The sequence below is a fragment of the Pagrus pagrus genome (assembly GCF_965226575.1).
Source record: "Pagrus pagrus genome assembly, chromosome: 15".
In the NCBI taxonomy this organism is placed as follows: Eukaryota; Metazoa; Chordata; class Actinopteri; order Spariformes; family Sparidae; genus Pagrus; species Pagrus pagrus.
The window spans coordinates 23167886-23181718 of record NC_140199.1 but is presented as its reverse complement, the minus strand read 5'-3'; the positions used below and the strand labels follow the sequence as shown (position 1 = coordinate 23181718).

At 42.3% G+C, this 13833-nt stretch overlaps 1 protein-coding gene across 3 annotated transcripts in view; it reads right to left on the bottom strand.

The window, feature by feature from the left end:
- LOC311270143 (A-type potassium channel modulatory protein KCNIP2-like) overlaps positions 1-13833 on the bottom strand; it is a gene marked incomplete at its 5' end in the record, with an annotated part of 105047 nt that overhangs the window by 53102 nt on the left and 38112 nt on the right. Inside the window, one exon of one of the 3 annotated variants that reach the window (XM_084374865.1) lies at positions 3227-3523. The exons of the other annotated variants lie outside the window; for them this stretch is intronic. Coding sequence (XP_084230991.1) covers positions 3227-3314 — 88 coding nt within the window. Of the gene's footprint in view, positions 1-3226; positions 3524-13833 lie in introns of those variants that run through there. 3 annotated transcript variants of the gene reach the window in all.

The following is a 13833-nucleotide window of genomic DNA, read 5'->3' as shown; positions in this document are numbered from 1 at the left end:
GAAACAAACTAATTAGTGGGCAAAGTAGGGGCAAGAAGGAGGGTGACTACAAATGACTGTCATCAGTAATGCACACGCACGCACACAATGAGCTATAACCAGACACAGTCAGGCTCCTAGCCGGTGTGTAGGTCTATGGTGGGATTTGCAGGGGGTTGTGATTATAGTTAAAATTGATGGAAATAATTATACACACAAACACACTGTGTGGTATAAACGCTCAGTGGGGGAATAACATCAGGAAAAAAAATTCCAAACATTTTCTACTGACTTCATCCAATGAGGTGGAATAAAAACACCAGTCAACCCGGGGCTTCCTTAATGTCATCGGTCCTTTTTTTTTGCATAGGTTAAATGACCGCACGCAGTTAATTCTGTCACTTCATGCCTGAGTTAAATGGCACGTCCCTCGGCACCTTGCCTCAGCCAAAAATGCCACAATACCCAAATACCAAACTGTGAATGGCCTTGATGAAATCCCTATGTAGCCCGGCCATTATACAGTTCAGCCCTCACTGGCTCCCATCGCACAGAAGCAGGCGTCTCTCTCTTTCTCCCTCGCTCTCTCTCTCCCATTGGAACAGACACGCAGGAGCCAGTAGTCATGGTAACTCCATTCTGAGTAAACTTAAGGATGTGTATGTGCACACACACACACACGCATACACATGCAATGTTTTTAATAAATACTTCATGGATGGGAGCTGGTGATGGGGCTTTGAGACGCTGTAGCTAGTTAGTTCTGTGAACAGTGAGTGAATTTGTTTTGCAAGCAAAATGTCAAACTGCATGATTTACTACTGTAATGTCTCCGTTTCCTCGTCTGACTTTGTAGACGTGTGTGTGTGTGTCTGCCTCTGTGTGCATGTGCGGGTATTCACTGGTGTTTGTGTGTGGGTATGCACCCAACAGATGTCCGGAACATCAATTATTACAATTATTCCAACTCTTTCATACATTTTAATGTGCGCAAATTAGCAAATTAGTACAATCAAAGTCAATTCAGCTGGATTTTGGATTGTTTTACATAGGGCTTTAATTGCCTAAATAAAAGGATAAAGCTGGGATTATTCTGTATTTTCTTATTGTCAACAAATCCCATGAAAACATAAAAACCAACAATGTGATAGTCTGTTTGTCAGTGCTTTTCAACTTCTAGACCCTGCCTATGGCACCAAGCACATTGGGTCTTAGAGATTACTTAATGAGTAATTGCAATATAAAGTAGAAATGAATTTCTGGGTTTCAATGTTGAATCCAAAGTTTGTTCGTTGGAGTTTTAAACACTTTAATACTGACATTTTACTGTTAATGTGGTAATTGGTTGCATATTTTTCTTCCTTAGAGAAAAATATTAAAACTAGTATGGCACTCATCTCCACCAAGGCTCAACAGCCCCTTTTTAATTCAATCAAGCCTAATCCAATATCAAATAAAGCATATTCAAATCCGCCAGGTCTTGAACTTTTATTTGAATCCGAATCAAACTGTACTCACTCGTAGATACCAGCCGCCTAAACACACCAGATCTTTTTCATCAAGGTCCATGCATCGTTCCCTGAGAAATTAAGAAAAATATCTGAAAAAACGCCTTAAAGAAAGTGAGAAAGAAATTCCTGGATCCAGGCTTTTATCAGGATCTGCATCAAAAGTTAGCGGGGTCTATTCTAGGCCGAGATCCATCCTCTATCGAAGTTACGTGGAAATCTGTACAGTAGTTTTTGTGTAATCCTGCTGACAAACCAACATACCAACCTAACCCTAACCCTCCTCAGCGGAGGTACAGATCTAATACATCACTCTGATGCCCAAAGATAAATATTTATAAACACAAATATTGGTAAGTGTTTCTTTTCTAAATGACTGAATTGGGTATCATACCCAATGTTATTGTTTTGGCCATGACACAACGTTTATACATGTGTTATAAAGTGTGTGTGTGTGTATGTGTGTGCACGCCTCTCCACGCGAGCCCAATCGTGCCTTCTGAGCATGAACGCGAAGCTCTGCAGATGTCAAAGACAGAGATAACGAGGAGGAGAGCTGAGGTGGAGATGAGCGGCGAGGATGTCAAATTAGCATTCACGCGCTGCTCTATTGACAAGGTCATCTTAACACCGCTTTATCTCCACCTTCTAGGATCAACTGCTGCGATTCAATAGAAACACCTACTTTGTTGTGACTTCCCCAGGGCAATGTGTGCTGCTGCTGCTGCTCAATATCACTCACGACAAAAAAAAATAGAGAAAAATGGGTGTAAGGCTTAGCAGCAGGCTGTCAATAGGCAACTATAGAGGGTGTTTCTGGCAAAGGACACTTTATTCAGCCAGCACTAAGCTCAGGAGCACAAAGAGTGAGAGAACATAAAGGAAATAAGACCTTCTAAGTATCGACAGAAGATTATTTGATGGAGCTCATACAACTTTATTTCTAATCTGCAGAGATTAGCATAATAAAGTTGTGTGTAAGTGTACAGGGAGAGCTATAGGGAGGAGGATGGGCTGAGTTGATGTCATACTGGGAGCTGAGAAGCTGAAGGGCTAGATAAAAGGCTGTGTGTGCCTTTCTCCCACTGAGAGATTCTCAATGGAGGTGGAATGCCACATGCTTCCAGAGGGCAATCGGTTTGACTGGTAAAGAGAGAGGAGGACGGAGCTGAGAGGTGAGGAAGAGGAGGAGGGGGGTGAGGATGAGGAGGAGGAGGGGGAGTCAAAAGGCAGATAGAAAGAGGGGAAAGAGTGAGTTCATTCAGCCCCAACAGCTCTATTCTCACTGTGAATACTGATCATTGAGAAAAGTGGAAAAATCATATGCCCCGAGCGCACTGTACATGCATACTAATACAGTAGATGTGAACATACATTATGCAGAGAATAATGACTGGAATCTTTAAGCTTTTTGATGTCTGGGGATGAAACGGAGCCATCAGCTGTATTGTATCCACACACACACACACACACACACACACACACGCAAAACCTTCAACTCCACTCACGCTCTTTGAAAAAGATAGGCTTGTTTCAGATCTAAGCAATCCAGGAGTGCATCTGCTCTGCCGTCACTCAGGTAGAAAACAAACTTAGCCACAGACACGGGACACTGAAAGATGGACCAACCATCAACACAAGATCAGAAACTCCTCTTTGAGGAAACACACCACAAACTCCACTGGAGGTCCACTTCAGCAAACCTCCCGGTGCTGAAGTGGAAGTTTTCGGGTGCCTACCTTGGGTGAGCGTTCCCATGAGGAAGTGGTAGAAATAGCGAGCCACCTTGGTGAGCTGCCTCTTGCACCTTTTCCTGCACTGGCTCATCTTGGTGCAGCTGTGCTGGAGGTGGAGGTGAGGACAGTGATGGTGCTGTAAGTCGGCTAGTCTGCCGGGGGAAGCGGGCTCTCAAGGTAGGAAGGAGGGGAGGAACCAGTGTGTGTGTGTGTGTGTGTAAGTCTAATTGCTGCTGCCTCTCTTCTCCTCCTCACTCACCCCTTTCTCCTCTTGCCTCACTCTGTCGTCCTCCCCCCTCCTCTCTCTCTCCGTCTCTCCGCTCTTCCCTCCACCTGTAGGGCGCTGGCTGTCAATCAGCCGGCAGCGCTCTGCCACCTCCCCCCCGCGTTCTGAGAAGCCCACTCATTGGCTGGGAGCGGAGTGTGGCGGAAAAAATTACGGACCGGCGCGCATGTGAGAGTGCACATGCGTGTGTGTATATATGTGTGTGTGTGAGCAGTATACTACGAGGAGGCTGGCTTGAGTGGCAGGTGGTGGTTTTTCTCCCGCTCCACACATCTTAGCGTTGGTTTTTCTATTTTCCCTCCACTCACGACAGCTTCTGAGAGAGTGTGTGCATCCGTGTGTGTACGAGCCAGCAGGAGGTTGAGCAAAGTGACAGAGGAAACAAACCAAACCCATTAATTAGCATCACACACCGTCCTTCTCTGTCTGTCTGTCTGTCTGTCTCCGGCTCCCTCATTAATGGTATTCATAACGCAGAGAGGAAAAAGGATGGAGAGGAGGCGCAGGGAAGGAGCAAGAAAGTGAAGGAACACGAAGGGACAGACAGGGAGGTTGAGATGGGGCAAAAAAGGGGAATGCATAATTAATGGCTTTCCCTCCTCTCTCCGGTGAGGTAAAATTTAAAATGAGGGGAAAAAAGCTTGTAGGGAGGAAGAGGTGGTTGGACAAACACCAGCAGCTGATGAAGGGATTAGTATCTGCCAGCAGAGAGGGAGGAGAAGAGAGAGGAGGAGCTTTTAAGTCCCGTGGCATTGAGAAAGAAAGGTATTTATGTAAAGTCTTCATCCTCATCACTCTGCCTCCGCTCAACAAGGAGACACACTCACCTCGTTTTCCCTGTCGACACATTTGATTGTTTTTACCTCCGCAGCTCCCACATTACCCTACTAAACTGCCACCACTCCACCTTTATCCCCTCTCTCTTCTCCCTGATGCTGAATTAAAAGTGATTACCGTTACCACGGCAACCCCAGACTCCATGGATTTTTCTCATTGGCTGAGTGGCAGATGCACACACACACAAACACACACTTACATTCACGTACACACCTGTCTGGTCTTTAGGTCAGAGAGAAAATCAATCAGACGTCAGGCAGATGCCTCCTCTAAACACGCTTGTTCTATTTCCACAGGTTCTGCACTCTCGTTCTCAATTAGAAGTCACAGAGAGGGGTCAGAGTACAGGGGAGTGTTTGACAGCGAGCGCCTCTGGACTCTTAGGAGCCGATGCGAAGGCTGCCAGACAGAGTGAAGAGCGCTGACATAACCAAGTCGCATGGAAGGATAGTTGATTGTTGGATTCCGAGCAAAGGAGACTTGAGAGCATGTGGGAGAGCAGATGGCAGCGACTTTACTGACCCCGTATTAAAGATTGCACAGTATTTACTTTGGCTCCTGGCTTTTGCAGGCAGTACCTATGGTGCAAGGGCTGCAACTAAGTATTATTTTATTCACTGATCAGTTTACTGATGATTTTCATGATTAATCGATTAATTGTTTTAGATGTTTCCCTGCACGCCTGATTCAAATGATCAGCTCGTCATAAAGTGCTGCGATATTAAGCCCGATATCGACCCATTCAGTTGAATCAGGTGTGTTGAAGCAGGGAAACATCTGAAACATACAGGGCAGGGCCCGCCCTGGTTTAGTCCTTAAAATGTAAAAAAAAAAAAAAAAAGGAATGTGAAAACGCAAATCAAAATTTCCAATGGCTTATACCCAAACACTCTTCATTAACTTTCATAAATGACAAAGAAAAGCAACACATCCTGTCATTTAAAAGCTGGAACCAGCACAGGTATATATATATACTCTGAATGGGTGGGCCTTAACCTAGAAGTGGGTGTGGTTGCTATATTCATTAAACTATTTGCAGAGCAAGATTTTTATAAACTTAAATTAATAAACTTTAGTCTGCCAAGCAGTAAGGAAAAACTACATTATCTGGAGCTCAGTCAGTGGAAGTCTTTGGTGCGCATGCTCTACAGGCCACACAACGCAGAAGATCCGGGTATTTCTATAGCCGGGAAGTCAAGCATTTTTGGCTTCATGCGCCACTGATCAGCTTTCATAGGAATGAACGGGACTCCGCCTCCAAAAATGTATCCCGATTTTAACTGTAGGATCCATGTATGTACCACTAGTGAGTGTGTGAAGTGCCTTTAGCTCAAATTAGTCTAGTACTAATTTGAGAATACAAGTATTACTACAACATCCTATGTAGTATCCTATGTACCTAACTAACAGGATGAGTTGGCTGGCTTTTAAACTCTGTGTGGGAGTGTCCTTACAGACTCGTTAAGGACAGGTGGGAGCTCTGAGTTTCAGAGTCGTTAGGGCCACTTGTGGGTCGTTAACCCAACTGGCCTTCATGTGGGTTGCTAGGGCTAGGTGAGCTCAGGTGTGAATGGTTTTTAAGCTGTCTGTCCCTCCCCAGTTAGTCCAGTTAGTCAGAACTGAAGAAGCCTCTTGGATGAGAGGTGAAACGTCCAACTGAAACAAGTCCAGCTGCCTATGATACAGCACTTTGAATTCTACTCTACATTACATCATACAAAACTCTTTATGTAAAAGATGTAAAACAAAATGACATTGTTTTCAGACAAATTTCATGGATCCAAATGACTAAATAGGCACGATATGATGATATGATCAGGATACTATTTCACCTAATTCGATCAGTAAATGATAACATTGATTTTCTGCCCAACATTAGGTTGTCTCAAGTCTGTTTGCATCGTTATTTCTATAGTTTGAGGAAAGACACCAGTTGCCATGCAGCTGAGAATGGAGCGGACTACCTGCAGCACAGAACCTCAAGGTATTTGTGTTGCCGTTGGTGGGCAAGTGGAGAAGACAGCAGTCAGCTGAACTTGTCTTCTCCCTGCAGCCGCTGCCCTCATCATCCTGCCAGTACACTGTATGTCTACCTCTGACAACATGTTATGAAATATGAGGTAATCCACACCGCTTCACCCGACAGTCAGGAATGCCCCCTGGTGAAGAAGAGGCCACAATACAATAAAGTCTATATTTATATTTTAATTTTATATATTTAAGCATTAAGGACATTTATAGCCGAACGAATTCACCTAAATTGTTACGTTCTCGTAAAAGTAAGAAGGATAATCTGTAGTGTGTGTAAAATAATCTGAGGTAGATGATCATCAACAGGATTACAGACAACAAATGAACAATCATGTCTTTCAATTATGCTTCAGCAGGAAGGTTTTTGTGAGGAAATATGCGTGAAGCAAACAAACTTATGATCAACACAGTTTATTTTCCCTCTCACACACAAAAAGCACACTTTCTTGCACACTGCTCCTCTCCCTAGGCCTATGAATAATAGAGTTTGAGGCTCATTGTAGCTTAAGGAGGAGAACACACACACATGCACTGAGAGGTAAGAGCTGAAGAAGAAGAACTGAAGCGACAGATTGAGAGATCAGTGTAGCATGAAGGATTACAGACTTGCAGCGGTGGCTGTAACAACACACCATCTCCCGCCAAACACACAGACGCACATGTACGCACGCACACACAAGAGATCAGGGCGTATGATCTGATGGTGAGAGGTTAAAGTTTAATAAATATAGCTTTGTTCTCAGGAGATGGAGCGGAAGAAAAAACAGGCTAATCAATATTTATATGTGTAAATTTAAATCAAGTACAGTACATAAGGCAATTCTAATGCACTGCATAATGCATACAGACAGTAGTCTCTCATTGTGAGCCAGATCTCCACACTTTGTTTTAGTGTGTCAGCGCTTGAGAAAGGTCTAGCTGAATCTATTATCATCCTGGTATTGGGGGAAAACACTGGCTTGTTTGCATCTCTTCAAATCAATCCTCTTGGGCGGCGTGAAGCCCAGGACACAATTTTTTTTTCTAGGATGGTGACGGAATCAGCATGCAAACACTTTTAGAGCCACCTCTGCCCCCTACCCTAACAATAGCCATCTTGGGATTGACGCCACGAATGTTGTTCGCTATGACTGGCTGAGGATAAATGTTGTGCCCGGAATGACTTCTTTTTATTCCCCACCAGTGTTTAGCGACGGCCCCTTGAGTTGAGAGAGTTGCATCATCTCTGTTTACTCAAATGGAAAAGCAACGGCGAATTACTGTGAACTTCCACTGTCACTACTCTCTCGACTGAAGGGCTCCGCATCTAACCAACCACCGAACCCCAATCAAGCAGTTAAGACTATACAATCAGGTGTTTTTGAACGGTAACACGCAGATAGCGTGAGGGGAACAGAATTCCAGCTGAAATAGTCGGCCAGTGACTGAATTATACCTAGCCTGCTTCCTCTGAATCAGACCATACAGAGAGTAAGAAACAAAAACAGAATAAAACATCAAAACACAAATCAAATATTTAAATAAAAAAAAATAAAAAAACGAGAAAGATGAAAACAGAAAGGAACAGAAAGGAATCCAGGATCTAAGAGTGGCTGCTGAAGATTCAGTCAGAGGTACTGAAGATCATGAACATTTTTAATCTCTCACTCTGAGCATGCAATAAGAAAAACTGATCTTGAATCAGTGTGACAGGGTAAAAACAAACTCCAGCATGTCTTTGAGCTCTTATTAACAGCCCGGAACTGTCATGCTGTGACACCGTTATTGTTCCTGTGTGCTGAAAATCTGCAACACAGTTTTTAATCACACTTTAATACTGCTCATACACCATCCTCAAATCTAAAAGTGTCTGATCACCTCCTAATTTTGGCATCCGAGCAGAGCTGTGCGACGAAGCGGGACAGCTGGTGAATGGAGCGACAAGTTGGGGAATATAGACAGTGGGTGTTTACTCTGCCAATGTACCATACTATGACAGATGTTGACGGCTGATGCCAGATGTTGGATTTGCCAGATCACTGCGATTTTAAAGAAAAAATTATGTTTTATTTATTTTCTTTTTGCAGAGAAAACTTTGTTAAAAAACAAGAAACAATATCATTTTCTTTCTGAGCTTGAATCTGACTCTAAGTCAGAAGTATTTTTGCCTGCTTCCTGAATGTTAGCTCTTGGTTTTCCTGTCTTCCTACCAGAAAATCTTTGCAAAGTCAACTTCAAACTCTTTTACTGTACCTCCTGCTACTGCACTGCTGGTAGAGCATGTCAGATCCACTGCAGGTATATGACAGGTTCACAGAGGATGTAGTGTAGCTTGAGCTGCCTATCAGTGGAACCAAGACAGACAAGTGAGAAGCGGCGGTAAAATAAATTACACAATGTCACAGTTAGCTTGCTGTTATGAAGATGAGGATTTTCAACGAGGGAGGTGATTAGATTTAGAGGGATGGGTGTGGCTGCTCCAGATCGAGGGATCTGCGTGTGTTGTTGTTTTAAACACGGTGACACCATCCAGGGATTTGTGCCAACACTCAGCCGCCTGTTCTCAGAGTATGTACGTGTGTGTATGTGTGTGTTTTTTTTTCCATCCAGGAGTCTGAGTCACCACCACCACCACCGAGATGTCCAGGGTGTGAACCTAGCGGAGCCAAATCCAGGCTGCAGTCCATTAGCGACTATTACCAAGAAACACAACACAAACAAAGAACACAACACCTCACACGGCGGGCCCTTTTAGCACCAATTATCCACCGACACAACCTTTTGTATTTAGCACTGATGTATTAATTGAGACTTCAATCAAACGCAAGCAGCTCTTAATTGTTTTCATGCGAGGAGTAAAAATAGTGGCAGTTTTAAAATGTCAGGGAAGAGATCAAAACACATAAAAATTGACAAGACGGAAGGAAGGAAGGAAGGAGGAACACGCTGGCACACAGTGAGAGGTCAAACAGACAAGAGGAAAGATGAGTTAAGTAGCGGGCAGACTTGCTGCACCATTGACCTGACGGCGAAGCTCCGTATCTGCAGGCTGCCTGAGTGACTGGATCCATCATTAAGATGGAGACCCCGGAGGCCTTAGACCTGCCCCGACCATGAAGTCACAGTCAGAAACATCATCGCGTAGCCTTGAAATCTGGGGCTCTTTTGGCAGGTCAACAGGAAGATAAATCAAGCTGACTGCCTCACTGACCTCACCTGCTTCCCTCCTGTGTTGTTATCCTGTTTCCAGACTCAATTCAAACCCTGAGTAGTATATTAAGGTTTGTACTGAATGAGAAAATGTTATGAAAGATAGAGTTTGTGTGTGTGTGCGTGTTTGTGCCAGTGTGTGTTGCGAGGGACAACATAATGATTTAGCAGATTTGGAATGGGTGCAGCACTCTGTGTAGGCTGCCATATGAGCACAAAGGCACACAGGAATGTTGGAGGGCAGATGTGACACCGACACTCCACTCAAGTATCTGGCAAAGGCACATGCACACACACATACACACACACGCATGCACGCACACACACGCACATTTGTTTTTAACACTATTTATGTGGCAGGCAAAGGCACCAGCTGGTGAAACCCACTCAACACTCTATTCACTGAGAACATGTGACTGTGGAGGGAAGGAGGGGAGAAGAGGGAGGAGCAAGGAAGAGGCACAGGTGGAAGCACTCGTCTTCAGGGATGTGCAGTTCAGCCTTAAATACAAACAGAGATTAAGAAAGTTCACAGGGCTGAGACAAAGATTCTGGCCACAGCAACGTCTCTATTTCTGCTCGTTCTGCACATTTCCATGTTGGGTTTGGCCTTTTTTTTAAAGGCTGTAACAAACTAGCCTGTTGGACCTGAAGTGGACTATAACACTCTTGACCTAAGCTAACCTCAACCATATTCACATTGTCATTGAAATGCCTTGTGTGGTGTGTTACAAAGCTCCTATGTTGATGTAGGTACATGTGAATTAAATTTTTTTGAAACCCAGCTGTAAGTTTCTGAATACAAATACCCAATAACAAATCATCATCTACTGAGACCAAGCTAAAAGCATCTGCGGCTACAGTTAAAGGTCCAGTGCATAGGATTGAGTGGCAGACTATTACATAATATTCATAATTGTGTTTTCATTAGTGTACAATCTCCTGAAAATAAAAAAATCTTGTTTTTGTGCCCTATATTGAGCCTTTGATATCTACAAAGGGAGTTCACCATGTTGCACCTCCATGTTTCTACAGTGACCCAGAACGGACAAACCAAACACTAGTTCGAGCAACAGCCTTTTGTGTTTTTCACATTTTTAGCTGCCGCCACAGTGGAATGTAAGATGAGGGCTGTTCAGTGGGTTACAACCTCTGCAACCTCACTGCTAGATGCCACTAAATCCAAACACACTGGACCTTTAACCACATTCACTTTATAGCCTTTACCAGGTAATCACATTTCACCTGTTAATAATGAGACATTATAAAACTCACTTAAAAGTAATACCCAGACTGCCCCACTCCAGCAAAGAGTGCAAGAGCCTAGTTTTTACGCTTATTATACGAACATGACATAATTATTCTTTTCTGCCCCTCAGCATAAGCACGGATGGTGGAGCAAACAACATATTAGGACCATATGGCCTTGGATGATATTGCAATAAATTTAGGTGATATCACAATACGCACAATGTGATATCTACGTGTTGGTGTTGTTCCTAGGCATTATAATCAATGTTGCTCCAGAACCATCATTTAACATGACCAATCACATATTTATAATGTCACAGCTTTGTGACTCTGTGAAAAAGACAGAAAAAATACTCTCGTGGGAAATTTCAAACACATGGTTAACGTTGTGAAAGAGTGTATTTTGTCCAAATCCAGTAATTTGAGTAAGTTTAGGGAACAAAATCACTGCTTGGCTAAAACAGCGAGAGAAAACTAAAAAGTGATTGAAAATATTTAGTGTAAAAATAGTAAGTTAATATCTTCCAAACAGGAAATGAACTCTGGTGTCCCTGGTGATAGTCCTATACTTAACCCACTAAGGCACAACAGCTTGTTGTCTTTCTAGTTTTGCGTTGCCTTTATAAAAAAGACTGAAATGATGGTCTTGGAACAACATAAATTCTGATGAACAACACAAACACAGCAATATCAGATACACCATCGCGGCACACCATGTAAACATCAGTATTTTAAAACTGACTCAAAAGCACTTAGGACTGGGCAACAAAATCAAGTATCACAATATTTTTGACACCTTGATATCGATATTGAAACAATATTGTCAGGATGACTATTTGTACTTCCAAAAAATGTTAACGATTTAATGAGATTTTGGATAAATAGTCATAAGTAATGAGGATATGTAAGTAGAACAGCCTCGTAAGTTCAGAAGATTACAATCAAAATTACATCATAGCAAATATAACTCCATCATGTACACCTTTCTATATGAAGTACCATCTCACATTGTTTTGGTCATGCACATAAGCACTGCCCTTTCACACAATATCACTTAGTCACAAACTTAATACATTTAATTTGCTTCACATCCATCATTCCCATCATTCAATTAAGAATGAACATGACATGCAGATTGATTTGGGGACGTTACGCATTTACAGCCCATAATGTAGGGTGACTAGAGAGCTGAACGAGCGAGGCAATCATCCGTATCCATGGTGACGGACGGTTTCTGCTCATGGAGAGTGGCAAGTGCGTTCCTACAATTTACCTGTTTATTTATACCCTCCCCTTTAATGTGCTGCGAGGGCTCTCCACAGCTGCGAGCATGAGTTAATGGAGGATGACACTCCATGGTGAAGTACAAGCAGGTAGGATGAGCCAGATTGAGGGGAAAGTGGGCACAGCAGAGAAGTGAAATTGTCCCGTCTACTCAAAGAGATTACTTCTGCTAATCTTCAAACATCACACAGGCTTGATTTAAGTATCACTAAGCTACAAGAAGGTTGTTTTGTTTTGTTTTTTTTGTTTATTAGTAGAAGAAAGATTTAGAGCAACTCTGATTTAAAAACGTGTGATTTAAAAAATCTAAAGCTTTGCTTGCAGTAGTTTAATGTTTAAAGGTGAACTGTGTAGTTTTGCAAAAGTTTACACATTTTGGTGTTTACAATATGAATGAGGTAATAATACAAACTCAGGAATATTTATCTTTTCCATAACTGAATAAACAAGCTGTTCCCAGAGGAAAATAAGGTCCCCAGAACACTGTTTGAAGCTAAAAAAGGTGGCAGGGTCCGCCACATATGAACAAAGTAAAACAGTATGAAGCTGCGTTGTACTTTAAGGTCAGTTTGTTTATTCAATTTATTCAGTTTCATGAAAACAAAGAGAGATTGTTTATTTCGTTTCTTTAAGCATAAAAAAAATCAGTGAATGAAAAACAACATAGTGCTCCTTTAATAGTAGTCCATTAACATTCTTTAGGGCTTTGATCAACCGTATAGTTTGTTGAGACTCTTGAGTCTAAGCTAATTATTATCATTTAATTTGATTAACATATGTGCCATGTATTTTAAGACTTTCTAGCATTTTACACATTAGCTGATTGGTATCTGATAATGATCTGACAATTAAATACCATAACAACATAATCAAGCATCTCCTCTGTCACTTAAGGATGATATTTTGGAATAGTTGCCTGATACCCGCAAGGTTTAAACAACAACTACAATTTGAAAGGATGACATAAGGGCACATCTCTTATATCTGTGCCTGGTTGATATTCAGCAGCAGCACTGAACACTGTCAGATTTTAAACGAGATGCTGTTTTTATTTTTTACCAAACACAGCACTGTAGCCTTTGGCTGTCCAGTGGTGCAGATACCAAACACCAGAAAATGACCTCTGTGACACTGCTGCCATCTGCAGGCTAAAAGCTGCACAGCCAAAACTCCAGGAGCAGTTACTCTGTCCTGAGGGCAGACAGATGGATAAAGAGAAGGCACGGGAGGGAAGAAACTTCACAAATGCACACATACACACATAAACTTCTGACTTTTCTGAAATCCAGTGAGTAAGAGGGAAAATAAAAGGAAGTGAAACACTATAAGTAACTAATGATGCCTGGCAGAGAAATACGGCTAAACTGTAGAGCCATTAAATCTGAAAGCTAATGAATATTCATTTAAAGCTGTTCTTAGGATAAGTCAACACAGATTGTAAAATAATGATGCGTGCGTGTGAGTATGTCAGCAAATATGTGTATGTAAGGTACAGACCTTACATTATTCCTTCATCCCCAGTCTGACCAGTGGACAACCTTCTTAACAAGAAGAGGGCTCTTCAGAGTTAGAAACAACAACTAGACGACTAGGGGACAAGCACTGCGTCACTTTCATAGAGGATGACTAAAAAAGCATAAAAATGAACATAAATAAAAGTGTTAAAATGTAAGTCAGTAAGTTTCATGTCAGGCAGAGAAATACAGATCTGAAACAGCACTGATATCTCCTG